This window comes from Copidosoma floridanum, unplaced genomic scaffold, assembly GCF_036245765.1.
Source record: "Copidosoma floridanum isolate Cflo_tuat_1 unplaced genomic scaffold, Cflo_Japanese_pri ptg000014l, whole genome shotgun sequence".
Taxonomy (NCBI): Eukaryota; Metazoa; Arthropoda; class Insecta; order Hymenoptera; family Encyrtidae; genus Copidosoma; species Copidosoma floridanum.
Genome location: NW_028321891.1, coordinates 7,050,939 through 7,066,087, shown reverse-complemented (window position 1 = coordinate 7,066,087; position 15,149 = coordinate 7,050,939). Strand labels below are relative to the sequence as shown.

Genomic DNA, 15,149 nt, shown 5'->3' with positions numbered 1-15,149 from the left:
GTACACAGAGACGCAGCACCGGGAAACCAATGTTTTTACGCCGAAACTTTTTTTTACGACTCAAAACTTTAGCCAAAACCATTTGCCAATTACAAAAAAAAAAAAGCTCGAAATCTTTTGTCGAATTTATCGGAAAACCAATAACCACGACGTAACATTCAATCGGGATCCATCAAATAAATGTAATTGACGTTTCAAACCATAAATGATATATTATATTCCAGCTGATTTTTCGGAAATAACGGAAATCCGATCCAACGAAACGTACCTATCGTGTCTATACGCAATAGTTCATATGACGATTTCGTCACAAAATTCTCGGCAGTGTACTAGTATAGACTCGTAGAGAAAGACTGCAAATACCGTACAAGCGTCGCCTATCGCCGATCACTTCGCGTATTATTAAGTATATACATACATCCCACTTTGTGTGCAGCAATAGTGAGTAGTACAACACTGCACGCGTTTCTACATCAATCACTTGTTTGGATCGTAAATTTCTCAGTACATGCAGTTACTCGGGAAAAATGACGTACAAAAAAAATCAGACGCACGTAACACGTACATTATTTTTTGTTTTTTTTTTACAATTGCAGAGGTGCAAGGGAACGGCTGGAGAGGCTGTTCGCTCTGAAAAGGATCCAGCCTCGAGACATCCAGACGATATTGCATCAACAGGTAAGCAGCAGCCTCCCCACACGCGTTACACCACCTTATACACCCGTACTGCGACTTACAACGAAGCCACCCCTTCTCTTATTATACTTTTACTCGTTTGCTCGTCGCTACATGCGCGCGTTACCATAAATATGTATTAAAAGTACCGGAGCTTATACACACATATACTGGCCAGATGTTACACGTGTATGTGTAACTCTGTGATTCTTTAAAAGTGCCTTTTCGGACTCTCTGGGACTTTTTTCTACTATAGGTTTGAAAAAAAAAAAAAAAGTAAAAAAAAGTAGCTAGATCCAGTGCCGAGGATCTTTTTTTCTCCCAACGGGAGACGCTGACAAACGTGCAATGTGTTTACGAATGTATATGAGCAACCGGTTGAAGCGTCCAATGGGTCCTGCAGAGACGAAAACTGCTTACCAGCGAGAACCCGTTTAATCTTGACCCACTTGCGGTACTTACGCATCTCTCCGACAACGACCGGCCGCATCGACTTTATCACGTACTTGGAATATTTTAGATAAAAAAGGAGTCAAGGAAATACGACGGTAAATTATAGCGTCTCGTGGTTTTTCCAAGGAAATAAAAGCGCGAAAATAATATTCGAGCGACGAGTTGGCGCGTACGCGCATTAATTACCGGAACTGCATTGCAAATGTATCGAAAGGACGTCGACGTCTCTCCGTTATTATATATGTTTATATATATCTCATCGTGTCGCCGATGCTTTGGGAAGTGTTTCCCCCCTCTTTTCCTCCCGCGCGGTGTGCTCGAGGCGAAAATAAATAGCGAGTGTCTCCGGTGTACACCGTAATGTAAATACATGCAAAATTATTCTCACCGACCTCGTCGTCGTCGTATTATTTTGCGCCCACCGGAGAGAGCCACGGGGATGAATTTGCATCGCTTAGACGCGCGTTAGGGTGGCCTCGATACATTTTATTTTTCCTTCCCTCGCCCGACGTTGTCACTTTCGTGATTATTAATTTTCCCGATTACCCTCCCGTCAAAGACACACATTAACGTCGTCCTCTGAAGTTGTCGTTTTTCTTCCAATTGATTAGAATGTGTACCCCCGACACGCGTATTATCGGCGCCATAAGTATATATAATATACGAGCTAATGAAAAATCAGGAGTGCGCGCTGTTTCACGTCGATTGAGTCTCGGTGACGATTAAAACATGTACAGATCAACGCCAAAGTCGTGGCTTACCACGTATAATATATACGTGTATACGCACCAACACTTGCGTTTGCAATCGATTTTCCGGAGAATCTCTGATCCCACGTGATCCGTGGTCTCGCGACTCTGTACTTTGCAAGTGTGAATCAGAGATGGAAGCTCCGCGGGTCTCCCGGATGAAATCGCTTTTTTTTTTTTTTTTTTTTCATGGTGCAACATTACAAGAGCTACAAAGGGAAAGGACCTTAATGACATTATGTACACTTGTGCCTCGGACTTTGGAAATCGTAAAGGTGCGATGCGCGTTTATAATCACGTGAGATGAAACGGGCATATGTATAATAATATATACGTGAGCGCGTACACGTATAACGGAACGAATCGTAAACCTTGATTTTAGTGTACACATGCCGTTCGTCCAGTTTGAAAATCGGAATGTGCGGCCGCTAAACGTTTTAACCGCGAGGCAAACGCGTCGAGTGACGTGTTAAAATAACAATAATAATAATAATACCGTTTCACGAGTATTTTGTACTAGAAAAACGCAATCTATCGACAAAATTGTCATTCAAATAAATTGAAAAAAAAAAAAAAAAGAAAAAAAAGATTAGCTTCTTCACCTGGGCTCATCGTATATGATACAACAAAAATTGTTTCAACAGAGTATAGACAAAACTTGCTTGGTTTCGTTCCAAAATCACGATATCATCAGAAAACTTGAAACGCTGATTACAAGAGAGATTATACCCATATCGGCACCTGCAGCGCGCACGTGTCCTTGATTATATACGTGCCTTTCGTACCTGCGCATCCATCCGCTCTCTCGGACACGTGCGCCTCTCTCCCTCCTTCAACACGAATTTCCGTTCTTCTTGTAACACACACACACACACACACACACATATGTATATAACTACACCCATTACATACACATGAGACTCGTGTGTATACTGTTTTTCTGCGATTTTATTTCTTGAAGCGCGCGTTATGCAACTCCATACAACCGCACTCGTCCGCGTTGCCATTTTTTTTTACTCTCCGATTTGTGCCCGCGATTATGATGTAGCAGCGGTGACTATAATACCTGCATACGTATATAGCTTTGCTTCATTGCTTATCTTCCCCGTGTACCGATGCCGATCGCCGCTTCTTCCTGTGATGTTTCGCGTTACGAAATCCTCTTCTGCTCTGTTTTTTTTTCTTTTTCCGCGCGATCGGACGCTTCCGGTGATGTTTTCCTATATCTTTGGAACGTATACATGGCGTGGTTGTGCGTTAATTAGAGACGGTGCAGATTGAGTGCATATATATTATTGGTCCATACCTCTATATAAGTAACCGATCGAAAGCAGCACTGCACGTTACGCAAATCACGATTGATCGACGCAATCGTTCACTCTGTGGCCTCGATATTATACGAAACAAATACAAACACAAAGTAAAAATCTTCCTAAATTGGTTTAATCCACTCTTCTTTTTTTTTTTTTTTTTTTTTTTTTTTTTTTTTTTTTTTTTTTTCAGGTAAGCGAGAGTAGCACCGCGTCGACGAGCGACGAGTCCGCCGCGAAAGATGCGACGAGCAGCCAGATCACGGTGACCGTCTCCGACAAGTGAGTTTTACCTCTCAGCCGACATAAATATTATAATGTATATACCTATAACGTACACACGTACGCCAATTTGCATTTTAATGCGTTTTTACTATCCCGCGCGCACGTGGGTTATACACATATATTTCTTTGGTCCGCTATACCTCGAACCCAACTCCAATTACCCACTCCGTCTCGTTTCCAAGTTTTTCTTTTTCTTCTCTTCCATTTGAAAATTTTTCACATCTGTCGACTTGTCCTCTCGTACAGCTCATTTTGCCCCTTTGCGTCGAAACAACCCAACAGCTGTCCATATATACATATCCACTCTTATAGAATGTACGGCTATCGCTTCAACGTAATCGAGAGTAAACAATGACGGACTCATTCTCAGACAATAATTGCCATCGCATGGTTGGTTCATCGCTCGGGTGTATACATCTTGACGTAGGTGAATACTTACTCGATGGAGGAAAATTCAATATTCGCCAAAAGAAAAGGATGATCGCGGTGTTCCCCAATTGATCCTCGTCGCCGTATTTTACGCAACACCGGCGCGACTTTCCTCCCCCTCGTAACGCACCGTCCAAGGGTAGTTAGGTACACATCTTACGTATAGAGTCAGCGAAACGCGTATACCCTGGAGCTTCGCTCGAGAGGACAAGGTTATAGCCCGTGAGCGCGCATCCCCTCGCTCGTACACACATTATGCACTCGCTTTCAATGCAGAGCTGGAAACGCGTTACGAAACTGTGGAACGTAGCTTCTTGCGCTAATTTTCGCAACCCAACTCTCCCTCTCTTTGCTGTTTCGATCATTTTTTTTTTCTTTCTTTCACAAAACTTTTCTCCCCCCCCCCTCCCGTTGTTGTTGTTTGCGCACTCGAGTCGATGAGGAGCATTACCCCACATGCGCGGGCTACTCCTTTTTTTTTTTTTTCCCACCCCCGTAAAACGCATCCTTACCTTATTTTTTCATCTTCTCGGTTTGCTATCCGCGTGCTCCGTAGGTATATCTTTGCACACACCAAAAGCGTCCTGCCTTTTTTTTTTTTTTTTTTTTTCTTCATCCGCGTGCTCGCGTGGTCAGGGCGCACGCTGTTGTGGCACGTTAGAGATGAGGTGGTTGGGGGGGAGGGTGCGCGAATAAAGGAGGTCGCTTTTTTTTCACCGAGCACCCGTGTATACACGCGTAGTAGGGACATTTCCATTGTTTTGTTGTACATACATTGTAGGGCCATTGTTTCTCTACCTCCCTCTATATATACGTAGGAGGGGTGTAACTTGTTTATTAGCTCGTTGTTTTTTCGTAAAATGAAAAATCATCATCATCATCATCATCATGATTGTTGTGTATAAGTAAATACTTGCTTTGTCAACAGAGACGCGGGTACGACGACGAACGCGTACACGACTACGAGGCTGAGCAACGGCACGATCCCAAAGGTCGTCGGCAGAGACCAGCGTGTCGGCTTGGAGAAGCAGATAAGCTGTCCGGAGGACGCGGAGGTTCCGGTTTGTGGTTTTTATACTCGACTTTGATCGAAAGAGGAGACGGGAAAAAAAAAAAAAAAAAAAAAAAAAAAAAATACTCGACGCATTCAATAATCATGATTTAGCACTTGGCTGGGCTGCAGGTCGACAGCGTGCGAGCGAACGAGCGCCGCTCGAGCAGTCCCTTTCAGAATGGCCACACGGAGGTGCTGATCGGGGAACCGGAGGGTGGCCCGAGGTCGCCGCGCGGCTCCACCTCGTCCGCGGTCAATGACGCGACTGGACTGCTGAGCGCGACCGACGACGACAACGCCGAGCCCATTGTCAGGTATTGTGCACACACACACACAATTGCCTATTTTATATTCCACCCGCGTTTCGTGTTTTATGAATTGGAAATCATTCGTCAAGGACAATATCAATATCATAGCATATATGTATGTGCACGGGATTGTTTTCGAACGGTGGACCGTACTTGTATTTTTGCAGAGAGATTGAGAAAAAAACAACAACAAACGATTGTGATTGATTGAATAACAATAATAGCGGAAGGTAGAAGATTAAACAAATTCAAAAAGTGTGAAAATTGATGCACTGCATTATACACCGTACATTAGGGTGCATTGTCGTGATTAACTCTGTTACCTCGAAAGAGCCTCACTTGCTCGAGAAGCCTTTAATTCAGCTGTTCTCGACTCGCCTCTTCGGGGTGGGTGATTAAAATTTAAAATTTCAATTCGACACTCGGCATAAACAAAGAGCCGCTCGGTGTACACAATCTACCGGAGGCTGTACCAATTAAAAAGGCAATATTCATCGCTTCGGCCGGTGATCCTCTCTTCAAGCGTATAAATTTCACAGCTCGAAAAAGTGTGGGTGTACTTTTTTTATTATTTTACTTTATTTTATTTTAAAAAAGAGGGACTGAGTTAATAATTGGAAAGTTTGTAAAGGCTTAGCTCCCCGAGGGAAAAGGTAACAGTCTTGGTTGGAAGCAGAGAGTTTCTTTACCTGCGCGCGGGAAGGAAGAAAAGTCGGAGGCGGAGACGGTAACAGGAGACGGGAGTATTTCAGTCCAAGATACCACTGCGAGATGTCAGAAGCATGCGCCTTTCAAATGGTTTTAAAACCATTTGACGTTTTCCCTCCCATTACTTATCAAAAACACAATTGATAGGCAATTCGCATTGTTTTAGTTTTATCAATTATGTTTCCTTTTCCTTTCAATTTTCGATTAACATGTCACCCCTTACCTATAAATTAACATATACTAAATGCATCTGCCGCACGATCAACTGGTTATAAAAATAATTTCTCGACTCGTTAGAGCAGAAAAAAAAAAAAAAAAAAAAAAAAAAAAGCAGCAAGTGCTCTCGAACCGCTATCGATACGCGCACAATACCCAAAAGGGGCACGAGAAAAAAAGAGAAATAAGTGACCAAAAGACGCGCACTCGACATCTTCAAAGTCTTAGCCCACATACATCCGAGACTTGGGAGGATCCTCGACTCGGCACCAGCTGTTATAATCCTAAGCCGAGAGCAAACCAAGTACATACAGGGTGTGCTCGCTCTCCTTTTTCAAGCTGCTCGGCTGCATGTAGAGAGCCGACGACCGTGTACCTACACCCGAAGAGCCCCACTCGAGAGGAGACCTTCGTTTTTCCCTCTCTCGTCGGCGCGCCAAACAATGTCACATCACGTGCGGGGAACGCTGATGACACCCTTTAACCGCTCACCGGGCTTCGTTTGGCTGGGAGTCTCTGACGATGCACGTATTAAGTATTATATACCCATCGTATTGTGCACAGGTATCGGAGCCGCGTCTCTTCGCGGATCCTCGAGGGGCTGCTTGTACTTTTTTTTTTCCTCGTTCGTTTTTAAGCTCTGCTCCATTTTTCCCGGCTAGTTTTGTCCTTATCCCGATTCTGCACGCCAAGAGGTGAACGATATACAGGGGACGGGGGGGTTGCTAACGAGTGGATTGATAAATAAGCGGACTGCTGACGGAGCGTGTGTGCAAGGTATAGATGCGAGGGGTATACGTATAGTGATGATGTGTAATAGGTATCGATTTTACGCACTACTCTGTATACTGGTCGAGTGTAAATCGGTTCCCGAGTGGATTGTTACTTGTTTTTTTTTTATCATTCGGGGCGCCGATAACAGATGCGGGATGTTGGGATCGTTATCTCCGAGCTGAGGTGAAACTAACTCTTATACTTTGCGATGGCAGTATAAGTACATGGATAGCGATTATCGCTATCGGCTGAGATTTTCGTATCAAGTGACACAAGTTATCAAGTTTTACCTGTACAGACGAACGTATATGTAAATATGTGCAGTGTCTCTATAGGGATACAGCAGGTTATTGATCTCGGAGGTAGGAAAATTTTTGGTCAAACGTCGATATTCGGTCATTGCAGGCTGCAAGGAAAATTTATGTTTTTATACCGATCTTGGACTTTTCCACGCGCGTACCCTTTTTTTTTATAAGCTTTGAAAAATGTTTGCACCATAACGTAAAATGTGTGCGTCCAATATACAAACAAAAAGCCCTCTCTTTTTGCAAGTGATTGATGCATCCCCGCCCCGTAAATCAATGAAAACAAGAACTGGCATTTATGAAGCTCCATACCTGCCATGCACATCTGAATTACCATTCCTGGATTTATAGGCGATTTCTTACCATTGAAGATGAATTGAAATTCACATACGGAGGAGAAAAAAAAAAAAAAAAAAAACCAGCACAACGAGCATTATTAAAAGTATAGGTATAGGTGCCCCGAAAAATACCCCAAAAGCTTGGTTAAGTAAGGGTACACGTGTATAAGTACCTGTATGTAGCGCGAGCACCCATATGGAGCCACGGGTACGTTCAACTCGAAATTCCTCTATCGGGCAAAAGCGGCGTATAGGCGGAGGAAGGAAGGAGCCGAGAGGGATAAATAAACGAGAAGAAGAAAAAAAAAAAAAGCTCCGCGACAGCAGCAGCAAAGAGCCAAACAACAAGAGAGGGAGAGCCTCTGAACGTGTGTATGTATAATATATGTAGGTATGTGTGTGTGCGCGCGAGCATATAGATATAGGTACGCCGCGAAGGGAGTGAGCGAACCAACCCAATGCCATACCTCTCGGAGAGGAGGGCTCGGCAGACAGGCGCATACCTTTCTTATAATCCCGTGACAAGGCTTGGCTCTCTCTCTTGCCGCGGGGACGTAAATACGCATCCAAACCCGTTTCCTCCTCCTCCTCCTCCTCCTCCTACCTATACTGTTCCTTCGTGCACTGAGCTTTGCATTTTATTAAAATCCGAGAGCATCTCCTCCGCGCGCTTCTTCGCCCATCGTCTCTCTCTCTCTCTCTTTATTTTCTTTTCTTTTCTTTTCTTCCTCTCTCCGGTGCTTTTATTTGCTTTTAACTGATTTGACGGGAGAGATTTCGTGAAGGTGGGGCCGGAAATCAAGCGCCTCAGTGTCACATAGCTTTTGAGATTTGATTGATTTTTCTCGCCTCTCCCTTGCTTTTTTTCAAGGAGCTTGATGGCTTTACTCGTCTCTGCATACGTATACATACGTCTTACAATTACGCCCGAGTTACGCCTCTAATTTGTATTCTGATTGCGCAGTGTACTGCCTTTATTACCTGCTTTCTACCAAAACAGCACTTTGAATTATTTTCATGGTACCCAAGACAATTTGCGAGTCGGAGAAACGAGTGACAATTGAATTGCCTACAATTCGCATACACCGGTTATTGTTGCTCTCAAAATGTTGACCCACGTGTAGATATATAGGTATGACCTTTATCTTCCACCTGATGTGCATATAGAGGCACGTCGAGAACTGTAACTCGCAGTGCCCGTGTTTACCTTCGAGGTCCCTTTTCTCGACAGAGAAAGATTCAAGGCCAAGGTAAAAATGCGACGCGTCGTGTCCCAAGGGCCGCAGCTGTTTTTTTTTTTTTTTTTTCCTCACCACCTAAGCCGATCTTTCTACTGCGAGACCCGTGCAGGTGGATCCTGATGCTCTATACGTCCGCATGAATGCGCGCATTGGCACCCACTGCTCCACATATATTCTTCCCGATGCGTCTCCCTTCCCTTAACCATTATACATTATTTTGTATTTCCCTTCGATGCACCTTCGTACGCGTACATACACACACGCATGTGTGTATTTTTCTCTCGGATTCCCGAAAGCCCCTCCCATTCTTTTCTCCGCGCCACGACTTTAAAGCCGCGCGAGCGAAAATGCCTCGTAAATGGATTTTGGGTCCTCCCGGGGGATGTTTTATTTTTCCCTTCCACATCGAGCTGCTATTCAAAGTTTAAAAGGAACCGGAATTCTCGTCCGTTTGAATGTTGTTTGTTTCAAATATCGGTACCGAACAACAACAACAACAACAAAAAAACACATGCCACATAATGGCCACCAAAGGCTCTTTACCCACTTTTCGCTGCCCCTGAGCATAGAGAGCGAGACTCGAGTTCCCAACGTATATATTTGCCTCTGGATGCGCGACTCGCGAACCATCCGATACCGTACACCCTTTGGCCGGGCTGGAATATATTATATAGTATTTAATGCTCATTCGGCAACTCGTAACCCCTATATACACCGGCGGATCCGATAAAATTGATGGGGCAACGGGGACGTAAACAACTAATTTGAAAACCACACGCGAAAGCCGCGTCATGATGTAGGAAGAGAGAGCGACCGATTGGAAGTAAGTGGCCGATCCATACGTTTTTTTTTTTTTTTTTTCTGTCTTTGCGAGCGACGACGCCCGGGAAATAGAAATTGCATTGGGAGAGTACATAAGACGGTGTGCGTCCACTAAATACGTATGTGCAAAGGTAATACAACCTATAGGATATACCAATGCACTCGATTCCGCGCGAAATAAGGCTCGGACTTTCTCACGATCGACACGCACGGCTATACATTTATTATGTAGATCTATATGTGTATACTATACGTGCATGCAGTGTGTGTGTATGCATATGGAAAGGCACACCCGATACTTGGGCGAGTAGTGTTACTCGAGACGACGACCTCGCGGATGATGCGCGCTCTCGAAATCGATACAACAATGTGTGTGTGTGTGTATATACAAATCTGTGTTGCGCGCATGCACGGCTTTCGACTGTGATTCCGGTGTTGGCCAATTCACGTGCTCGTCGCCACGATTGGTTTTAATTGTTCGCAAGTATACAACAAAGGAATGAAAAATCACATTATTTTAACAACCGCAAGGGCACACCTATACGATAAAAATGATACGATCTTATCCATGCCCAAAGATGATTGACACTCCAATCGCGTCTTCCGTCAATGTAAAGCAGTCGTCGTCTCCTTAGCATACAAATCAAACTTATGGCCATGCAAATGCGCGCGCGGTGTGTATATACGATTATAATCTGTGTTTGAGAGTGTATATTTATACACGTCCCGTATTATATACAATCCGCGATATGATGTACATATAAGTATATCCGATCCCCACGTGGATGGATATTAAATCTCCTGCTCAAACATAAACGAATGAGCCACGGCTTTCAAAACTCATCGAGTCTGGTTGTCAAAAGAGCAGGAGGGAGCAAATGAGAAACCTTTTTCTATGAGGCGCTTATAAAAAAAAAAAAAAAAAAAAAAAAAAAAAAGAGTAAAGGGTAAAAATGATACACATCTCCGTGCTCACTGAGAACTCGTGCGTATGTATATAATATACACCTGGCCATTCATTGGCATCTATGCACGTACAGTGGTATAATAACCCCACAAGCGTATCTAAGCACTAGATCCGTATATGTTATCTATACACGTACGCCTATTGTGCACTTATGGTCGGGCATTTTTTTCAATGAAGGTGTACATCAATGGGTACGCCGAAAAAAGAGTATTAGGTTTAGGTGTACCAAGAATGAAACCTCATCGGCAATCGGCCATTAGTATGGAACATAACCCGAACGCACAGATATACTCGCATATTGTATACGAATAAATGCCAATTCCTGCATTATATGTGTATTGTTGGCGTGTTTCCGCGCAGTTTTCAACTTCTGAATCTTGTACCTCTCTTTCCTCCCCCTCTTTTTTTTTTTTAATTACTATCATGTACACGTTTTCGCGAGAGCATACTTTACAAGCATTATAGCATGTACGATTTGATTACAGCTCGCTACTCTTCAAATTTTTTTTTTTCTTTCTACCGCCCCACGTGTACAACGAGCGTATAATTATATTCGAGTACATATAGCGGGAACCTTGAGCTACAGCCGGAAGTATAATATACTGAAATGTATAAGGTGCGCAATGGTAAATGTTGTACACCGTAAATCGGCTACAGCTACCGTTCGCTGTACATTACGCTGTTTTTTTTTTTTTTTTTTTTTTTCATGTGCAGCTGTACTTGGCTTATGCTTGCTCCTTGTCTATTATTTCATCATAGCTATGGGCTTATACATGGTCTTTTTAATTTTTTTTTTTTTTTCATCTAATTGTAAGTACTATAGACTTTCTTAAATGTCGAATTGTTTTTGCACTTTGATTAAAGAATTGTTTCTTATAGTAAATTAAATTTTATCTGTGATATGCCGGCCGCTGGTGTGATTCGGGTAGTATAACGTGATTCTCGTACCACAAGATAATTGCGACACCAGGACTTGCAAATTATTATTTTGCTTAGTGCAGCTTTTGCCCTCGATATAATTATATTTGCAACGTGTCAAAATGTTACGTGCATATCTGACAAAATAATTGACGGAAAATATTTATTTAATGGAGTGTTTCCCCAACAGCGGGAAAATTAAACGGTTGATTAATTTTTTCCCCCATTTTTTCTTCTTCTTCTAGCAGAGCGACTCCGAGTTTACATAAGGCGATTCGAAATCCGACTCGTCGCGTCCGAGGAGTGTGACTTTCGCAACGAGTCGGTTTCACTTTGCGATGAAGGAAAGGAAAAAAAAAAAAAAAAAAAAAAAAAAAAACAGTGCCATCGATGGAGCATGTGTGCTCCTCTACACGCGCGATTGTGATGTATACAATTACAAGATCCCTCGCGAGGGAGGGGCTGGAAAAAGCAGGATGCGGCTAAAGTCGAAAAAGCTCGTTAGACGCGAGCAATTGTACGGCGAAAATGGGAGCGCGAGCCAAGTTTCTCGAGTGGACTTTACGTATGCCCACACTCTTTCGCAGATCATGCGCGACAATTAAGCCGTTCACCGTTACATGCACGTTCCGTAATTGCATTTTATGATGCAGCTACACGTGCATCGAAGGTGCGTCGTAGCGTGTACTTAATTTTACCTCTCTTGTACTTCTTACTGTACGCCAAGCCGTAATGATATGATTAATTAGCTACTGATTTACAACTATCGTCGCGCACTCGGTGTTTTACATTGGTTTTCGTAGTCCATAGATATTACGAGAGAAAGAGATGGTGTTTTCCATCCCTCGTTATTTTATTTTTTTTTTTTTTCTTAATTTTCATCCATGTGCTGGATAAATAATTATTAATTCGACGTGCGAATGAACGCGTACCGTGATAAGTTTTATATTGTATCAGCATGGCGCGTATAATGTCAATCAATTGAATAATTTCATTGTGCTTACAGCCACGTGAGTTTTGAAACTCGTATATTTATTTCATCAAATGTGCACACGTAACATAAGCGTATAGGAGTGAACAATTAAGCCCGTGTGCTTAAAATAACATTGAACTAATGATGCGTAATTTATTCAAGATTAATTTACTACTGCGTAATATGAGGTATGTGTGTAGCAGTTATTGTTAATTCGAATATTACAACTGTTATCCATCGCAATTTTTACCGAAATAGTGTAAATCTCTTACTTTTATTCATTTAATGGGTACCTATTGTGTTGATCGAAAGATAGTTTTAGAAGAAACTTGGAGCTTAATTGCACTGATGGTTAAAAAAGTAAATGTTTCCAATAAAAGTGAAACAGCGCATTAAATTTTTATATTCTCTCGTGGTAGATGTAACATTTAAAACATCGTTGACGCCAAAAAGCTTAATTACTTCGAATTTAAAATCTTTTTTTTTTTTTTTTTTTCACTTCAACATACTCACTTTAAATTTCATTGCTGTATAAATTGGTGATTGAGAAATTATCGTTTTTGTCACACCAAGTTAAACAATAATTTTTACAAAAATATAGTTTAATTACTTTTGTTAAAACTACCCGAGAATTTAGGTAAAACCATAAATATAGGCTTACATTATTTCATCCCCCTGTGTCCATCGTATCAAATCTGTATTTGACATATCACATGCAGAAGAAAAAAAAAACAATAATGATTCCATCGCGTTGCCAGTAAAGGTCCATCGGTATAGCGAATAATTAACTGCTCTCCTTGCGACACGACTTCTCGCTCAAAGTGGGTAAATACACACGCACACACTCTTCTTCTCTCAGTTCTCTATGGCTCTAATCGTTTTTCAATGTATACGTGTGTGCATGTGGGTAAGTAACGCCTTTTTTTTCTGCAAGCAGTGTCGTTAAAGCTGACGTAACGGCCGTTACGCTTTGCACTCCGTGAATGATTTTTCGACGCCAAATGTATGCGAACGTATTACACTGGGGATTTGCAGGTGGTCCGCTCCCTCTCTGTTTCACAAGTGTGCGTGTGCACATATATACATGTTGGTTTTTCGCTGATGTCGTTATTTTTATCCACCACCGCGTGTACATAGGTACATATATGCAGCTCGACGACAGTCGTAAAGCGTCTGGCATTCGGGTCAACGAGTGCATTGGTGTTACACGTATGTTATACATATACCTACCTATATATACTCGCCGTACGAACTAGATCGAGTGATTTTTTTCTTTTTCGACGCGCCACGATTTTCTCGCTGCGCTCGGCGATGGAGAAAACACCTTTTTTTTTTTTTTTCTTCGAGCACCCGGACACTCGGCATAGAACTGTATGAAAATAAAAAACACACACAGAGTAGGTCGACAATGGAAGGAAAAAAAAAAAAAAAAAATTAAATAAAACAATGCAATAATTGTCCTTTATATAGAGCAGCCGAAATATTCTTAGGTGTAAGGTATAAAAGCTGTTGGAGCCAGGTACACTTGTAATAGTATAGAGTGAGAGTAAGTATGTATATATGTATATACCAAAATGTGGTAGGAGGGCGGCTCGGAGCGTGCAGTGTCAAAAATAAGAGACGACGAGAATAAGAACCCAGTGCGGCTGCCCCATTGTCAAGGTTACGGCTGACACGATACTATTATGTGTTCCGCGTGACGTCACAGGGTCCCGACTTCTCCGACGACAAAGGGACTCGCTATATATATATATATGCCGGCCGAGACGACGAGTAAACCGAAAAACGACATTCAGTGTATATATATATTATATACGCGAAGGAGAGAAGGGAGAGTAAAAATTTTCGAGGATATAGCTATACAGGAGAAGCTGTGGGCGCGCTCGCATTTTTTTTTTTTTTTTGCGAGGAGGTAAGGGAGTCCCGGGAGAATTGACTTTTTGTGGTTTTTAGCTCCCGACGCGCGCTCCGTTGGAAGAAAGGCTACCTCTGTTCGCGTTTCGTTTCATTCGAGCGAGCGTGCCTTTTTTTCCCTTTTCTTCGTCCTCAAAAGGAGTAGAGCTTTTTCTTGCAGTGCTGCGACTGCGTGTATTAAAAAATTACAGGTATACATCTAATCATCGACTTTTTGCACCACGTACCTACCGGTTATAAAGTTTCACGCAAAAATCCCTAAAGCGTAACTCGTGAACAATTAAGCGTAACCAAACAGGGCGAGTGTTATTATATAACCAAACAGCTTGTAGAATCGTGTCTGTTTATCAATGCAAAGGGAGAAAAACGTTGTAAGGTCCCCGTGTTTGTAAAAATGGCACCTTGTGGTACTAATAATGTACACAGCTTATACCTCTCTTCGGGCGAGGCTAAACCATTTGCACTCCCGAAACACAAAGAAAGGGGCCTCTTTGTCTTTGTTTTTTTTTTTTTTTTTTTTCTCTTCTCCTTTTTTAAGGAAGTCAAGAGGAGGCGAATGAAAGAAGTATAGCGAAATGAGATTGTGCGCGAGTACTCGAGCGGAAACGCGAGCACCCATACATGTACGTGGTGAAGAGTATATTACGTGTGTAGCGTGCGAGGCGTTGTTAATATTATTTTTGTCCCGGGGCGATTCTATTGATAGTATA

General features: G+C 42.4%; 1 protein-coding gene across 1 annotated transcript in view; it reads left to right on the top strand.

Annotated features, from left to right (window-relative positions):
• The window catches only part of LOC106636192 (uncharacterized), an 86,772-nt gene that overhangs the window by 28,390 nt on the left and 43,233 nt on the right, over positions 1–15,149 (top strand). The window contains exons 5-8 of the mRNA XM_089592063.1: positions 597–678; positions 3,381–3,469; positions 4,830–4,962; positions 5,067–5,269. Of these exons, the coding sequence (XP_089448189.1) occupies positions 597–678; positions 3,381–3,469; positions 4,830–4,962; positions 5,067–5,269 (507 nt within the window). The remainder of the gene's footprint in view (positions 1–596; positions 679–3,380; positions 3,470–4,829; positions 4,963–5,066; positions 5,270–15,149) is intronic.